Here is a 13,851-nt window from a genome sequence, read left to right as displayed (position 1 = left end):
GTTAGATATCAGCCTTCTAACTTCCTTGTCCAACGTTGCATGTGATGGATATTCAAACTCCCTCTAGATATTGATTCTTCCTCTACAAGAACTATAACCACTTTAAAATATGTGCAACCAACTCAGCCTCATGAAGGCAAGCTATGACTTCATCATTTAATCTGTATGACTTTCATACATCATCCATCAGTCTTTTCTCTTGAATGTTTCTTCTGTCAAGGAAGCTTACATGATCTCAAATTCTCAATCATTATATCCTGCTCCAAGAGACTTCTTATCATTTATTATGATTCCCATACAACTGAAAGTGTAGGATTCAATACTACAATGGACTTGTTGTCATAAGATCATTCTTTCAGACTCCTCATCTAAGGTTTCCTGTGTTGAATTTTCAGACTCCCTCTGAATATTAATACTACCTTTTCGAAGAGCTGCTCTAGTTAATTTCCACCAACTAAGCCCCATGGAAGCAAGTTATTTTCCTCATTCTTCAACATAGAACTTCATCATATGAATCATAGTCCTCTGACTACTACAGTTTCATGCCTACAAGGCAACTCATCTTGACATGATCCTCATATATCCCTTATCTTCTCCCTCTATCACGATAGCATAACCTACATGTCAAGGTCCATATGTATTGAATCAAGGGATGGTTCAAATTGGAACTGTAATGGTGTATCTTCCCTCCAAAGTTGGTTAAGTAGGAAGGGAACATTGGTTATTATTATTCCCCTCTTGATGTAAAATTCCCACTCATTCCATTTTGTAGAGTTGAAATATTTCTTCCATTTTTCTTCATAAGTGAACATACAGTTCGTGTGGAATAGAATCAACAACACTACATTCTCATACTTCTTTAAGAGAAGGTGCATTCTAGTGACACATAAGTTGCTACATAATTTCTATCACTCCTGCCCCGCAATAAAATAAACATCAGCAAGAATACATATGAAGAAGAATCTCCCACATATTTTCCTCTACATTGTAAAATCATGCTTGTCCATAGGGTATCGATAGTTCCCTGTGAATGCCACCGACAACACAGACCAGTCCTCCAGATGGTGATGCAACACATAGTTCCTTTCTCAGTCATAATAAAAATGATGATTTCTCTATATTTCATGACACTGTCTGTAATGTCCTCCTGATTTTCTGCATAAAATTTAAATGGCCTGATAGAAAACTGATGGTCCCTGCAAGGATTTGGGTCCTGAATTGTAAGCTTCATTCACCAGAAGCAACCAAAGAAAAATTTGTCTTAGCATAGTGCAAAGTACTGCTATAGAAGTCATACAAATGTGAGTTTCCATATGCAACTGTACAACCATGTTTCAAAAATATCTGAAAGAAAATGAAACTCATCTACCATTGATAAAACATGTCATCTTTATTTTTGAACCTGTAAATCCTTTTGCCCATAGCTTATCGGCTCCAAAATTCGAAATGAATTTTGAAGGTTGCATAAGAAACTGTTGATCCAAACCATAGGAGTCATTCATATGACATGGCTTTAAGAAATTTCCTTGGGTTCTTATTCAATGTGGTAGTTATGCAATGCGACAGTCATCCAATGAGACTCTTCAATCTATCGGCAAGGCATCTTTATCCATAAACTACAAAATACAAACTGAAAATCTGAGTCTTTGCAGTCTTCCACATGTGAGTCAAATTATTGGATAATTTTGGCATTGCAGATTTGTTACAAGCAGGCCTGGAGTCACCCTCTCTGATACCATGTTAAATATAAGATAGTTCTTTAATAAGATATTCAATCTGGAATATTTATATTGTATTTAATCTGTAACATGGAAGCATGGAACATTTATCGATTACAATATTCCTACTCCATTCTTAGGCGGCATGTATAAATATCATTTGAAGACCAATTCAGGTCGGTCATGTCCATTCAATCAAAGGTTACAACTTTATTGGATCGGTTAGTATTTACTAACACACTCAATCCCTTAAGAATGTGGTTGGTTAGTAAATATTAACTAGCTGATAACTAGCAACACAATCAAGAGATCAATGTGTAAATTAATCAAGATGGAATGCTCAATATAAGAATGCCTTAATTCATCTTAGTTATAATAAGGTTGGTTGATTATCTATAGAGTTTGAACTGTTGTATGTGAATAGAACCCAGTAATCTGACCATAGCTACCTTATCCTCAACAATTTCCTCTATAGGAAAATTTTGCTAGAGAAAATCTCAAGAAGATTACCAAAGTTTGCAAGACATGGGGAAAGACCAAAGTTTGCAAGACACGGGGAAAGAGTAAGCGCCCTATGAACCAATTGAAGTAGACCTTTGAACTTATGGACATTATTTATAATTTTACGTGATATTTCTTCTTAGTTAATGAAACCTTTTTGTAATCATTTGTTTAATAAAATATCTATGCTTTAGCAGGGTGTCGGGAAATTTTTTCAATTATTTTCATTGCATTTTGAGTTAAGAATGGTAAGTTGACCCATGTGGATGGTTGTCTAAGTTAGGAGGATCCAACATCTATGGACAGAGCACTCACAGAATGTCTACGCTATTCAATTGGAAAAGAAACTACCTCTATTGAAGATATGGTCATAATAGCCTGGTGTGAAACCTCCTTAATGACCTTCAATAACTGGTGTAGATTTTTTATTTGTATGCATGAAGACAGAATTGAAAACCAAAAACAAGACTTCCAAAACTTGTCCAAGATTGTTCATGCAAATTTCCTTGAGGTGTGTTAGTAGCAATGAGATGCGTGACTTGCAGTAAATAATAATGATCTACCATTGTGTAGTCGTGAGGCAATATTAATTGACATACCCACCTAAAGAACAATTAAAAATATCATTATTCACCACAATAAGTGTTTCAAAAGATAATTTTACACTAGTATAGATATCTTAAACACATCTTTCTAAAAGACGTCGAGAGATATCAGTCTTGAATTTTTTTTTTTTTTTTTATTTCAGCACTATTTAATTTTGTTTATTCAAGATTGCATGGAGACGGGTACTTGGAGACTCCATAGACTGGTGCCCATACTGGTACAGCTATTTTTCAAAATAGGAGACAGAGGTACATGAAGACACCAATATTTTTCTCAATATAATTTAATAATTTATAGAAAATCTGAAAATATAATGCACTATAACTATAATTTGATGATTCTTGGAAACTGTAACACCAAAATCCCCTACCAACACTGAAATGCCCACTCATTTCCACTGTTACAATTGCTCTTAACTTCTTAAACCTCAAAATGATGTCCAAAACCATTAGATCTCTCACCACAAAGCCGGCAAAGTCTTTGCAGAAGTTTCATGTATGGGAGATACATCCCAGTCTCCAATACACATCCCAAGGTGTCATGGTCACATCTCCATGCAAGTGTGTTTATTCAATTTGAAAAGCTATTTTATTTACTGAATACTTATTTTGATCTAATTTATTTACTGAAACATTTTTTTTTTTATTTTATTTACTTGAGTTATCATAGTTTAAGATTTTTTTAATATATATCCACTTTGTTTTAGTTTTTATTTACACCCATTACACAATGTTTGTGATGTCCCCTTCTTCATGAGCATTGGAGTTTGTTTAGTTTAGGCTGTCATTAGCCCCCGTAGACTAAGTCTGTTGGTTAGAGGATCTCAGTTGGCAGAACCAGAGGCCAATGCTCACTCCAGAGGTCAACAATTTATAGGATTGCTCTTCATTTGGGTCAGTTTGGCACACTTGCTACTTATTATGAGTGTCTATTTCAAGAAAGTCAGGGTTGCTATCTTTAGCAGGGCACTTCAACAGAATGGTAGTAGTATGGAGTTTGGTATCGTTGATAGAACTTTCATTCAAAAACTTATCATTCATAGCAAGTCAATATGTTCATGTTGCTATTTTTAGCAGTGCACCTGTATTTGATATTTGCAGAGTTCATATAATAGCCCTGTTGGCTCACTCTAGCAACGCTGAAGGATGTGGCTTGGGTTTCTTTGTTTTGCAACTTTTTTGTTTTTTTCAAGATATATAATATTTTAATGGTTTTTTCAACAATATAACTAGTGCTGAAAATAAATTGAAATGGCAAGCAACACACTTCTTAACCAAAATGATTTCCAACTAAGTTTTGCAATGATGAATTTATAATTGATTGCCTCTCAATTAAATAATTACAAACAGATTTAAATTTCACCTGTATGTGATTGCAGATGTTTGTAAATTTGCAGCAAATTTATAATTACCATGCCAAGCAAAATGTATGGAGCAATGTGGCGCCAGCATTGGCATTCAATAACAGTAGCAAGAATTTGCTTTAAATGGTGTTAAATCAATGGAACCAATAGGCAATTTTAGGCAATAAAAAACACGACACCAAAATACCAATATACCCAACTGAAGATGAATATCAGGTTAAAACCCACGCCAATCCACACATATATTAGGTGTCAGCTATGAATGAAATGCTGAACAGCCACACCAAATGCAAGACAAATGCCGCCTCAAAAATAGAGGTAGTAGACACCTGAATTCTGTAATAACCCTGTCTAGTTATAGCTAAATCAAGCATCAATTTCTTTCACAGTTTGATGGTTTGACATTTTGTCAAGCACTTGGCAAGCAGCCCAATTACCATCGAATCTATGATGTCTTAAATTTTGAAACACAATATCAGGATGTACAGCAAACTGATCACAAATTTACTTAATTTTGGCCTTATAAGTTTTGCATAAATAAACACCAAATGCCAATAAACAATTCTGAAATGATTCACACCAGCCTCTGGTCTTTGTTGTAGACTGTAATTGCAAAGTCAATTTGAAAGCCACCTGGTCCAATTTCAATCGGGCGTTCACAATCTAGCCTTACAAATGCTGCCGAAAACTGATATAGAAATCACACCAAATATAACAACCCTTGGCATTCAAGCTGTAAATCCAACATGCTAATTCTGATGCAAATCGAACAAACTGGGATATCTTGAATAACCAAACTCCAATCTGCAGACTAAACTCTCGTCCAGCAACAGAGAAATTATAATATTCAATTATATAAATGCTCCTCAACCACAATTAATACAGAAAGAGGAGACAATAATAAAACTCAAAAGTCCACAATACCTCAATTGTGGATTCTCAAAATTAAATCTAGAATACTTCAGCTGTAGATCCCAAACTCTTATACTTCAACAAGGGCACAAATTTCAAACTCAGAAATGTCACAAAGAAAACAAGAGCAAAATAAGATAATCAAATAATTGGATGCTTTACTCATCAAATGGGCTCATATTTATAATCTCCAAATGGCACAAAGTTTTCCAAATAAACTTCACTTAAGAAGCTTCCCACACACAACATTAAAACATAATAAAGTGTAATTATAATCTGATTTATTAATTGCTTTTGGCTTTGAAAATGACCTTTTCCACCATAACTTAAAATTCTTGAATGTAAAGCCATTGTTTCTTGTTCCCATGATTTAAAACTTTTCGTCACAGTTCCAATGAGCTATAATACTAAGGTGACCAACCAACAACACTATCAAAAATAGCAACCTCAACGTATTTATATGAATAATAATAATAATAATAATTCACCCGTCTTGCGAAAAAACTGAAGAGGCATCAAAATCAAAATCTGACAACACCAAAGTGATCCTGATGATGAAAGATGATGAATGAACCTGACAAGGTGACTTACTATAAATAGATGCTCCCACCAAGATTCTTGGAGCTCAAACTGGACGCCCGAAATAAAAACTGAGAGCATCCTCCAACTCCTCTAACTCAACTGAGCTCATCAGAACCAACAGATTGACTTACTATAAATAGTAAATCCCTCAAACAGAGCCAAAACACACCATAGGCTGTTGGAAAGCCTATAACCACACAACTGAGACCCTCAAATCCCACCGTCAGCTCACGAGGGTCACAATGGTGAACTGACCTGGCCATGTGCAAAAACCTGCTAAAAATGGGGACATTACAAATTCAGTGACAATAAACACCAAACTTCATCACATAAACTTCTTTCCCATATACAGTTATGACAATAAGAAAGGCTGAGATAATTCACCTCTAAACCCCTCAATATGGATGCCCAATATCAAATTGAAATGCTCCAGAAAAATTCACTATGTATCAGTAGTGATTTGGAATGTTTAATTCAGCTTCATAACAGAAATTCAATTGCTTTACAACAATAGCAATTGATAAATAATTCAAGAGGAATCAGTCCTCAAGAAAATTCACAACTTCAAAACCCTCATAAGAAAATATCAAGAAGCAATAGACAAGAATGAGTCCCTTCCTCATAAAGCATTTCTTTTATATTAAATAAAGATGATTTTTCAAAGACACATTTCACCTAAAAGCCTCTTTGCTTTATACTTAGGCACATAATATAATTTACTAATTTCTTCTTGCTCCAAAATGACCTTTTCAACCATATTGTGATATTCTGACGCACAAGGTCATTATTTCTTGTGCCTAAGATTTTAAACTTTTCAACCTGGTTCCAACAAGCTGTGACACTAAGGTAGCCAATATACAATATTAGCAAAAATAGCAAGCTTGGCATATTTAGTTGAATAATAATTATAATTCACTCATCTTGCAAAAATGATTGAAGATGCATTAGATTCGAAAACTGACAACACAAGAGTGATCCTAATGAAGAAAGACGATTAATGAACCTTATCGATTACTTACTAAAATAGATGCTCCCTCCAAGATTCTTGGAGCCCAAAACAGAAGCCAGAAATAAAAACTGAGAGCATCACTCAATTCCTCTAACTCATCTCAGCTCATTGGAACCCCCTGTTGACTTGTATAAATAGTAAGTCCCTCAAAACGGAGCAAAAACTCGCCATTGGCCACTGGAGAGCTTAATAACTCCACAACAAGGTTCTCTAAACACTAGTGTCATCCTACAAGGACCCAATGATAGACTCAATCCATCAAATTTGCGGCAACTCAAGAATGAGGACATTATAGTCCACCCTCCCTAAGATTGCTTGTCCCTAAGCAATCCTGGAACAAAAACAAACATCACAATCCACCAAGGATAAAACTATGATATATCCCTGTTGTGCACAACCAACTCCTGTAACATCAACATCCAAATAACTAACATCAATAACAAAAACATCTAGAAACTAACTCTAGGCGCTTGTGGAGTAGACAACTCATCAAGGCTAAACCCAACTAAAGCATCAACTCAGTCAACACCAAACTCCTAGTATAATTGACACCCCAGTTGCACTACAGAGATAGTACAAACACAGGTGCCTGTGACACAACCACCATCTCCATACTCTATTGAGTTGTCCTAAATATGTTGACTCTACAAGTAGTCTACTACTAACCTACAACTACCAACCCCATCAACTATAAATGGTGCAAACTCGTCCCATAAAGAATGGTATGACAATGGAGCCAAGCCACACCTAGGTGAAACTAAATCCTCTACCTATGGGTGAAAAGAAAAATTATGAGCACTCCTCACTATGTAATGGTGATAAAAAGCTCCAACCTTTGTCTAAGGCTCCTTAATATCAAATTGGGAATCGAGAGATGGTTCCAACCTTTAACTTCGAACAACTAGTCGGGCAGGATCCAAGGTAACCCTCTCTGCAAACCCAACCACAATATACCTATGGGGAAGCATTGTAGCCAACATCTCTGTAATCTTTCCCACCATTCGTCAAATATTACAAGAGCCTCGGATGAGAATACCCTCAGAAGCTTTGTGTGGTCCCCCCCGCAATTCCAAATCTCAAGAAAATACTCTATAAATGACTCTATGTAGTTGAAATTATATTAGGAAGCATCAACCTGCTCCCCTGCAATCTATGGTTGAATCCTCTGAAACTGTGGCACTACTAACCGTCTAACACTACTAGTTGCTAAGTCACAAGGTTCGAGTTCGAGTTTGAATTCGAATTCGACAACTATGAAGTTCAGATGAAATTCGACATAAAATTACCTTATATAATTTTTTAAAAATATAAAATATATATAATATATTCATCAATAAATTAATTAAATATTAATAAACATACCAAATATTAATTTTCTACTAAAAACAATGTAAATTAAACATATATAAAATACTAATGTTTTTCTAATAAAAAAATATACATAAAGATGTTTTACTATTGATAAAGAAATAAAAATAATATACATTATAATAAAATTTTAAACTATTAAAACCTAAAAATGAAATGCAAGACTATTAAAACATCAAAATAAAATGGGAAACTTTGTAAATTGCCATTGCGAGTTGTTGCCGTCGAGGGATGTCGGGAGCTTACAATAGGTGAGAGACGACCAACAGAGATGGTGAATAGGATTTTAGATGGCAAATGCAGATTATTTGAGACGCCAAACATGGACGACCAACAGAGATGGGAGAATAGGGAGGATTTTAGACGACAGATGCAGATGATTTCGAACGGTAGATGCCAAATAATTTCAGCCTCCAAGATGATAGCAGATGATTTCCAAGATGCAACAAACAATTTGCCTAGCTGTCTGTCAAAATATATTTCAGAAAATTGATGCATTTTCTAGTAAACGATGTTTATTTATGTCTTTTTTTCTGCCGAAAACCTTTTTAAATGTTGTACGAATTTGAGCAAATTTCTTTCAATTTTTATGGGTTCACCAAATTTTGAACCTAGAGCCGAAAATTCAGCAAACCCTATGACTTAGATCAGTTGTATGAGATGAGGTAATAAGATTGACTTCCGATAGAAGCCCCATGAGAGCTCGTCTCCAAACCAGATGATACCTTCCCAAGTCTTGTGATGAAGCAGGAGTAGCGTCTGGAACTGGCACACAACTCTCTAATGAATCCACTATTGCCACACCAATACTCTCAATAACCTAGTCAACATCATCTGTCAGTATGCTAACTACTAGGGAACCTAGTAAAACAAGAAGCTCTTTGCAATCCTCCACTAATGCACTCATCTCATTTGTAACTACTGCACTCATATCAAAGATGGATTTAACTGCATCCTCATCGCATCCATCCTCCCTATCCGTGGAAGTCCACTCACCACCATGTAGCAGAACTAGATCTGGGGCTAGTGTACACTGTACATGCTCCAACTCTACGATAACCTCAGCCAAACATGCCTATGACTCTTAAAGGCCCAACTAAGTACATTGCAAAGAGTCCACAGTCACCACAAGCTCATGGGTGAGTTCGTCAACCTCCTTCTCCTTTCCGCTCAAGGCATCATAACATACCCGACCTCTCTGGAGCAAGAAATCCCTATCTGCTAATAGTTCTAGATAATTATGTCTCATAATCCTAACATCCTCTTAGGGAGCATGAAACTCCTCAAGAAAAAGACGGCCATCATAGTGCTCATCTGTCACAAGAGCACACCAACCATAGATAGCCAACATCTATCGAGCAACATCAAAGTGCTCTAACATCGTGGCAATCATGCTATCACTAACTTTCAATTGCCCAATCAAATGATAACAAACCTGTAACCGCTAACTCTTGTACATGTCCTCTAGCCCAAACTCAACATTGAGATAGGAAATTGTATCTACATTGCTCGCCACATGATCACTGACATCATGTGTGCTATTATCCTCGCACACACCAATAACCAAGGTACTACTACTAAGTACCTCTACCAATACCTCTTTGAAGAAGTGGAAGCCACTGATGTATCAAACTCCTCGTATATCTTTGTTTCCCTCTCATCAACAAGTCCTTAAATTACAATCTTGGAACCCATCACCAAGCATTTGATACGAAATGGCAGACTTGATGTAGTATGCAACACCCTCATACAAATCATTAGAGATGTCCATAACATCGGTGTCCACATTGCCTAACTAAGACCCCACTACTATCGCCAGATGTTGTGTACATGACTCAAGATCATCCTGTGAACCAACAACCCTAGGGCATAAACCTACATCACCAAGCACCTCTATAACACTCAAATCATGAGTGTCATAACTAGGTAGCAGCCATAAGAGTCATTTGTCCCTACTGCATTGACTCAACACTATGATAACAGCCATAAAAATCAGAACTGTCAGTGCTCATATCCTCCACGCAATCTTCAAAAACAACGCCCTCATCAAGAGAGTTTAAACTAACAGTTGTAACAATTGCATCATTTGTGCCCACCCTATCTGCACCATCATCAACACACTCACATAGGGGACTACTGCCCTAAAAATCAAATCCTATATCACTCCCCACTACTACCTACTGATATAAGACTGCTATCAAAGGTAGTTAACATGTCCTCAACAAACACGAACTCTGGAATCCTCAAACTATTGGAACTAAAACTTGTTGTCTAGCTAATGAAACAAACACATCCACATGCCCCTATGTAGAATCTCTAGCATCATAACTGCAAATAGGACTAGTGGTTGCCCCACTAGGCACAAGATCAACTTCACCATGATCACCAGTTACTTAAAACTCATGGTGAATACTTCTGGATGTCTCACCTATGATAAACTTTAGCTTATCTTCCTACATTTTCGATGAAGACTTTTTAAAAATGGAAACCATACACCTAGCTGCCATGTCAACTGTCGTCGGATCTGAAAATCTTGCTTCAATCCTTTCCTGATTTTGTTTACTTTTCCATACTTTCCATCAAGGCATTTGTTTGCTTGCTAAGATTTTCCTTGCTATTCAACTGGATCCCATATTTACTAGATTTCCTGTAACTGTCCATAGCTGAGATAAGAGCAAGAGTTTCGGTCACTCAAATAAAAACAGCAGATCCAATTAATAAATATTTTCCTACCCCCACAGGATGGCAGGAAACCACCCTGATACCACTGTAAAATAGCCTTGTTGGCTCACTCTAGCAATGCTGAAGGATATGACTTCAGTTTCTTTGCTTTGCAACTTTTTTGTTTTTTCAAGATATATAATTTTTTATGTTTTTTTCAACAATATAAAAAGTGCTGAAAATAAATTGAAATGGCAAGCAACACACTTCTTAACGTACCATCATGAATATCGAACCATTTTGTGGGAATATATGAGCCAATGAAAGAATATCAAACATTATGATGAATTGATGATTTTGCTTGTTTCTTGGAGAGGTCTCTGGTTTTTGCCAAGGGTTTCGGCATTGCTGGAGAATTGGGACTTCTTCCCAATTGCAGCACTTTGAATTGGTGAAATGCCCAGTAAATTGTGCAATGACTATGGCTTTATAACGGAAAGCCATGAATGTGCTTCAAAGTGTAAAGATTGAGGTTTGATAGCATTGAATGCATTAAGCTTTTTGCATAGGTTGTAAGTGAAAATAAGACAGATCACAGCCCTTTATAGTCAGTGAGTGAAGGCATAGAGGCAGCTGCAGGGTTCTAGGTAACCCCATGAGTCACCAGCAGGTGATGTTAGAGCTTGAGAAGGCATTTATTGCGGGTTTGAATGCCAACTGTCCATACTACATTGGCGGCTAAAGAAAATTTGCATTAAACATTTACTGCGTCCCATTTGGTGTCAATAATTCATAGCTGCAAACAATACCAGGTTTTTTTTAGCTACAATATATCTCAGATTTTAATGGTTGCATATCAGTTTGGAAAATTCATGTTTATATCAGCACTGTAATTGGCCACTAATAAGAAATGATAAATTGCATGGCAAGAATTTGATGAATTGCTTATATCTAGTTTACATGCCAACTGTTTGTAAGAATGCCTAGCTGTTGTAGGTCCATATTAACATTGTATGGGATATCCATATGCATTCACAAGACCAAAAAGAGTTCCAATTGCACTATAGTTCTTTGCCTAGATATCTTAGTAACCATTTGGAAGCATTTAAGTCACATTTGACATCATTTCAAGCAATCATTATCAGTCTGAAACAAACAAAAAACAGCGAGTAAAGAGGTTGTAAAATGTTTGACAATATTCCTAGAGCCTCTAATCAGCATTTTGAGGGTAGAGTTTCTTGGGATATTGCAATGCTCCATGTCTTGTTGCCACTGTAGAACACTTCTTCGAATTAATATCATCTTCATTATCCCAAAGACTGATGTCCTTGACGATATGTTCACAGTATGAATATTGCATCCCCCAATGCTTTTTGTGTTAGCAATCAAAAAGAAATGAGGTATCATTCATGCACTTCTCTATGAATAATTTCTAAATATCGATTCTTGTATGGAATGAACAACAAATAATGCAACAGTTATCCTTCGAATACAATAAGCTCATGAATGCTTAAATATATTCAATAACTGGGATTGATAAATAACTTTTGCATATGCAAGCAAGAAGTATAGTCATTTTGAGGATAAAAGATAATTGTCAAAGAAACTCACCTCTACCCCCAAAGATGAGCAGCCGTTTCTCAACCATAGTAGCTGTATGTCCACAGCGAGGTGGCGGTGAGGGTCCTGTTATAGGTAGCTGTATCCACTCAAGTGACACTAATTCATGAAAGAAATTAGCAACCAATCATTTTGCCCCATCTAAAACATTAAGAATGTCTTGTAAGACACTGTGGTGCGGAAAGAAACTCAGAATTCTCTGCTCACATAAAGGATGAAAGAGAGAAAATTATACTAATGTACGCAAGTAACCAAGATAGGTGAGTGGAACTCAAAAGTACAGTAAACAAAAAAGTGATTTTATCAAGAAAAATAAAAAGCAAAAAGCAAAAATTGTTGGTGCAGTATTATGGTCAAAGCTGTACAACAAAGCTAGAGGAGCTGTTCTAAATAGAAAACTTAACTTACTTGTATCCAAAACATAGACATCAGAAAGCCATTTTGTGCCATCCCATCCACCATACCTACACAATCAGTAGTCAGTGAGAAAAAAAATGTAACTTATTGTACCATAAGTGAGAAACACTGTTTATAATTGTATACTCACATAACAAGTTTCTGATTGCCCACTGATGTGCCAGCAGCAAAATCGCGTGGTGGAGGTAGATCACCATATCCTGATAATTCAGTCCACTGCCAATTATCTGGACAAACCAAAAGAACATTTTACATGCATTCATTAAAAACATTGCAAGAAAACAGAAACTATAATATCGAACATTTTAATAAGGTAAAACAGATTTTAATATATATGCTAAGGAATTAGACGGATAAGTGAGCTCTGCCAATTTTATCACTGAAGCTAGATGTTTCTCTGTTATACTGTATTCAATGGCCACAAAAGAATTATTACGTCGAGGGAAATGTTGAAGTAATGAAGAAAGAGAACCATTGCCCATCTAAGAGCACAACAAAAGTGTGATAATAGAATCAAAGTTGAATATAAGGAACAAATTAAGTAGGATCCATTGAAGTTTGATATCCAGATATGTTTTTCTTCAGCATTCATCCTATATAGCCTATAGGTCCAAAGAACTAAAATTATTCAAACAAACTCAAGGAAAGGATAAAATAACATAGCTAGGAATCAAAGAGTCATTATAATGAAGGTCAATTGAAATTCAAATGAATCAAAGACATTTTGATCCACATCACAGTTCAAATTTCTACCATAAAGATGACAATATTCACCTGTGTCTAGCATCCAAAAGTCTCCCAACCTAACACAAATATTGAAAATTATCATTTGAAAGAAATATCTCATTATAAATAATCAAAAAATAAATCAGATCATAACCACAGAAAATTCCATTTAAACAAACCGTTTGCGTCCAGAACGTCCTCCAAAAATAAACATATTACAGTCTATAGCAACTGCAACATGAAAAGCACGTGGACATGGTCCAACTTGTCCATCACTTCCATTTCCTGTACACTCTGGCTCAAACCATAGCTTGTTCTCTGTAAATCCAGACAGAGGGTGAAGCAAGAACCAAGAACAAACAAGAATG

General features: G+C 36.0%; 1 protein-coding gene across 4 annotated transcripts in view; it reads right to left on the bottom strand.

The window, feature by feature from the left end:
- LOC149540067 (Galactose oxidase/kelch repeat superfamily protein) overlaps positions 1-13,851 on the bottom strand; it is a 289,836-nt gene that overhangs the window by 238,850 nt on the left and 37,135 nt on the right. For all 4 annotated transcript variants that reach the window (XR_016356343.1, XM_089801257.1, XM_089801256.1 and 1 more), the window contains 5 exons: positions 13,663-13,801; positions 13,532-13,560; positions 12,888-12,984; positions 12,749-12,804; positions 12,332-12,439 (listed from right to left, as the gene is read on the bottom strand). Coding sequence is in view for 3 of the 4 variants with exons in the window: in XM_089801257.1 (XP_089657383.1) it covers positions 12,332-12,439; positions 12,749-12,804; positions 12,888-12,984; positions 13,532-13,560; positions 13,663-13,801 (429 nt within the window). In the remaining variant the exon portion in view is untranslated. The remainder of the gene's footprint in view (positions 1-12,331; positions 12,440-12,748; positions 12,805-12,887; positions 12,985-13,531; positions 13,561-13,662; positions 13,802-13,851) is intronic.

Source organism: Cupressus sempervirens, chromosome 9 (genome assembly GCF_028749045.1).
Source record: "Cupressus sempervirens isolate cs-2001-9-10 chromosome 9, ASM2874904v1, whole genome shotgun sequence".
NCBI classification, from domain to species: Eukaryota; Viridiplantae; Streptophyta; class Pinopsida; order Cupressales; family Cupressaceae; genus Cupressus; species Cupressus sempervirens.
This window is presented reverse-complemented; position numbering and strand designations above follow the sequence as displayed.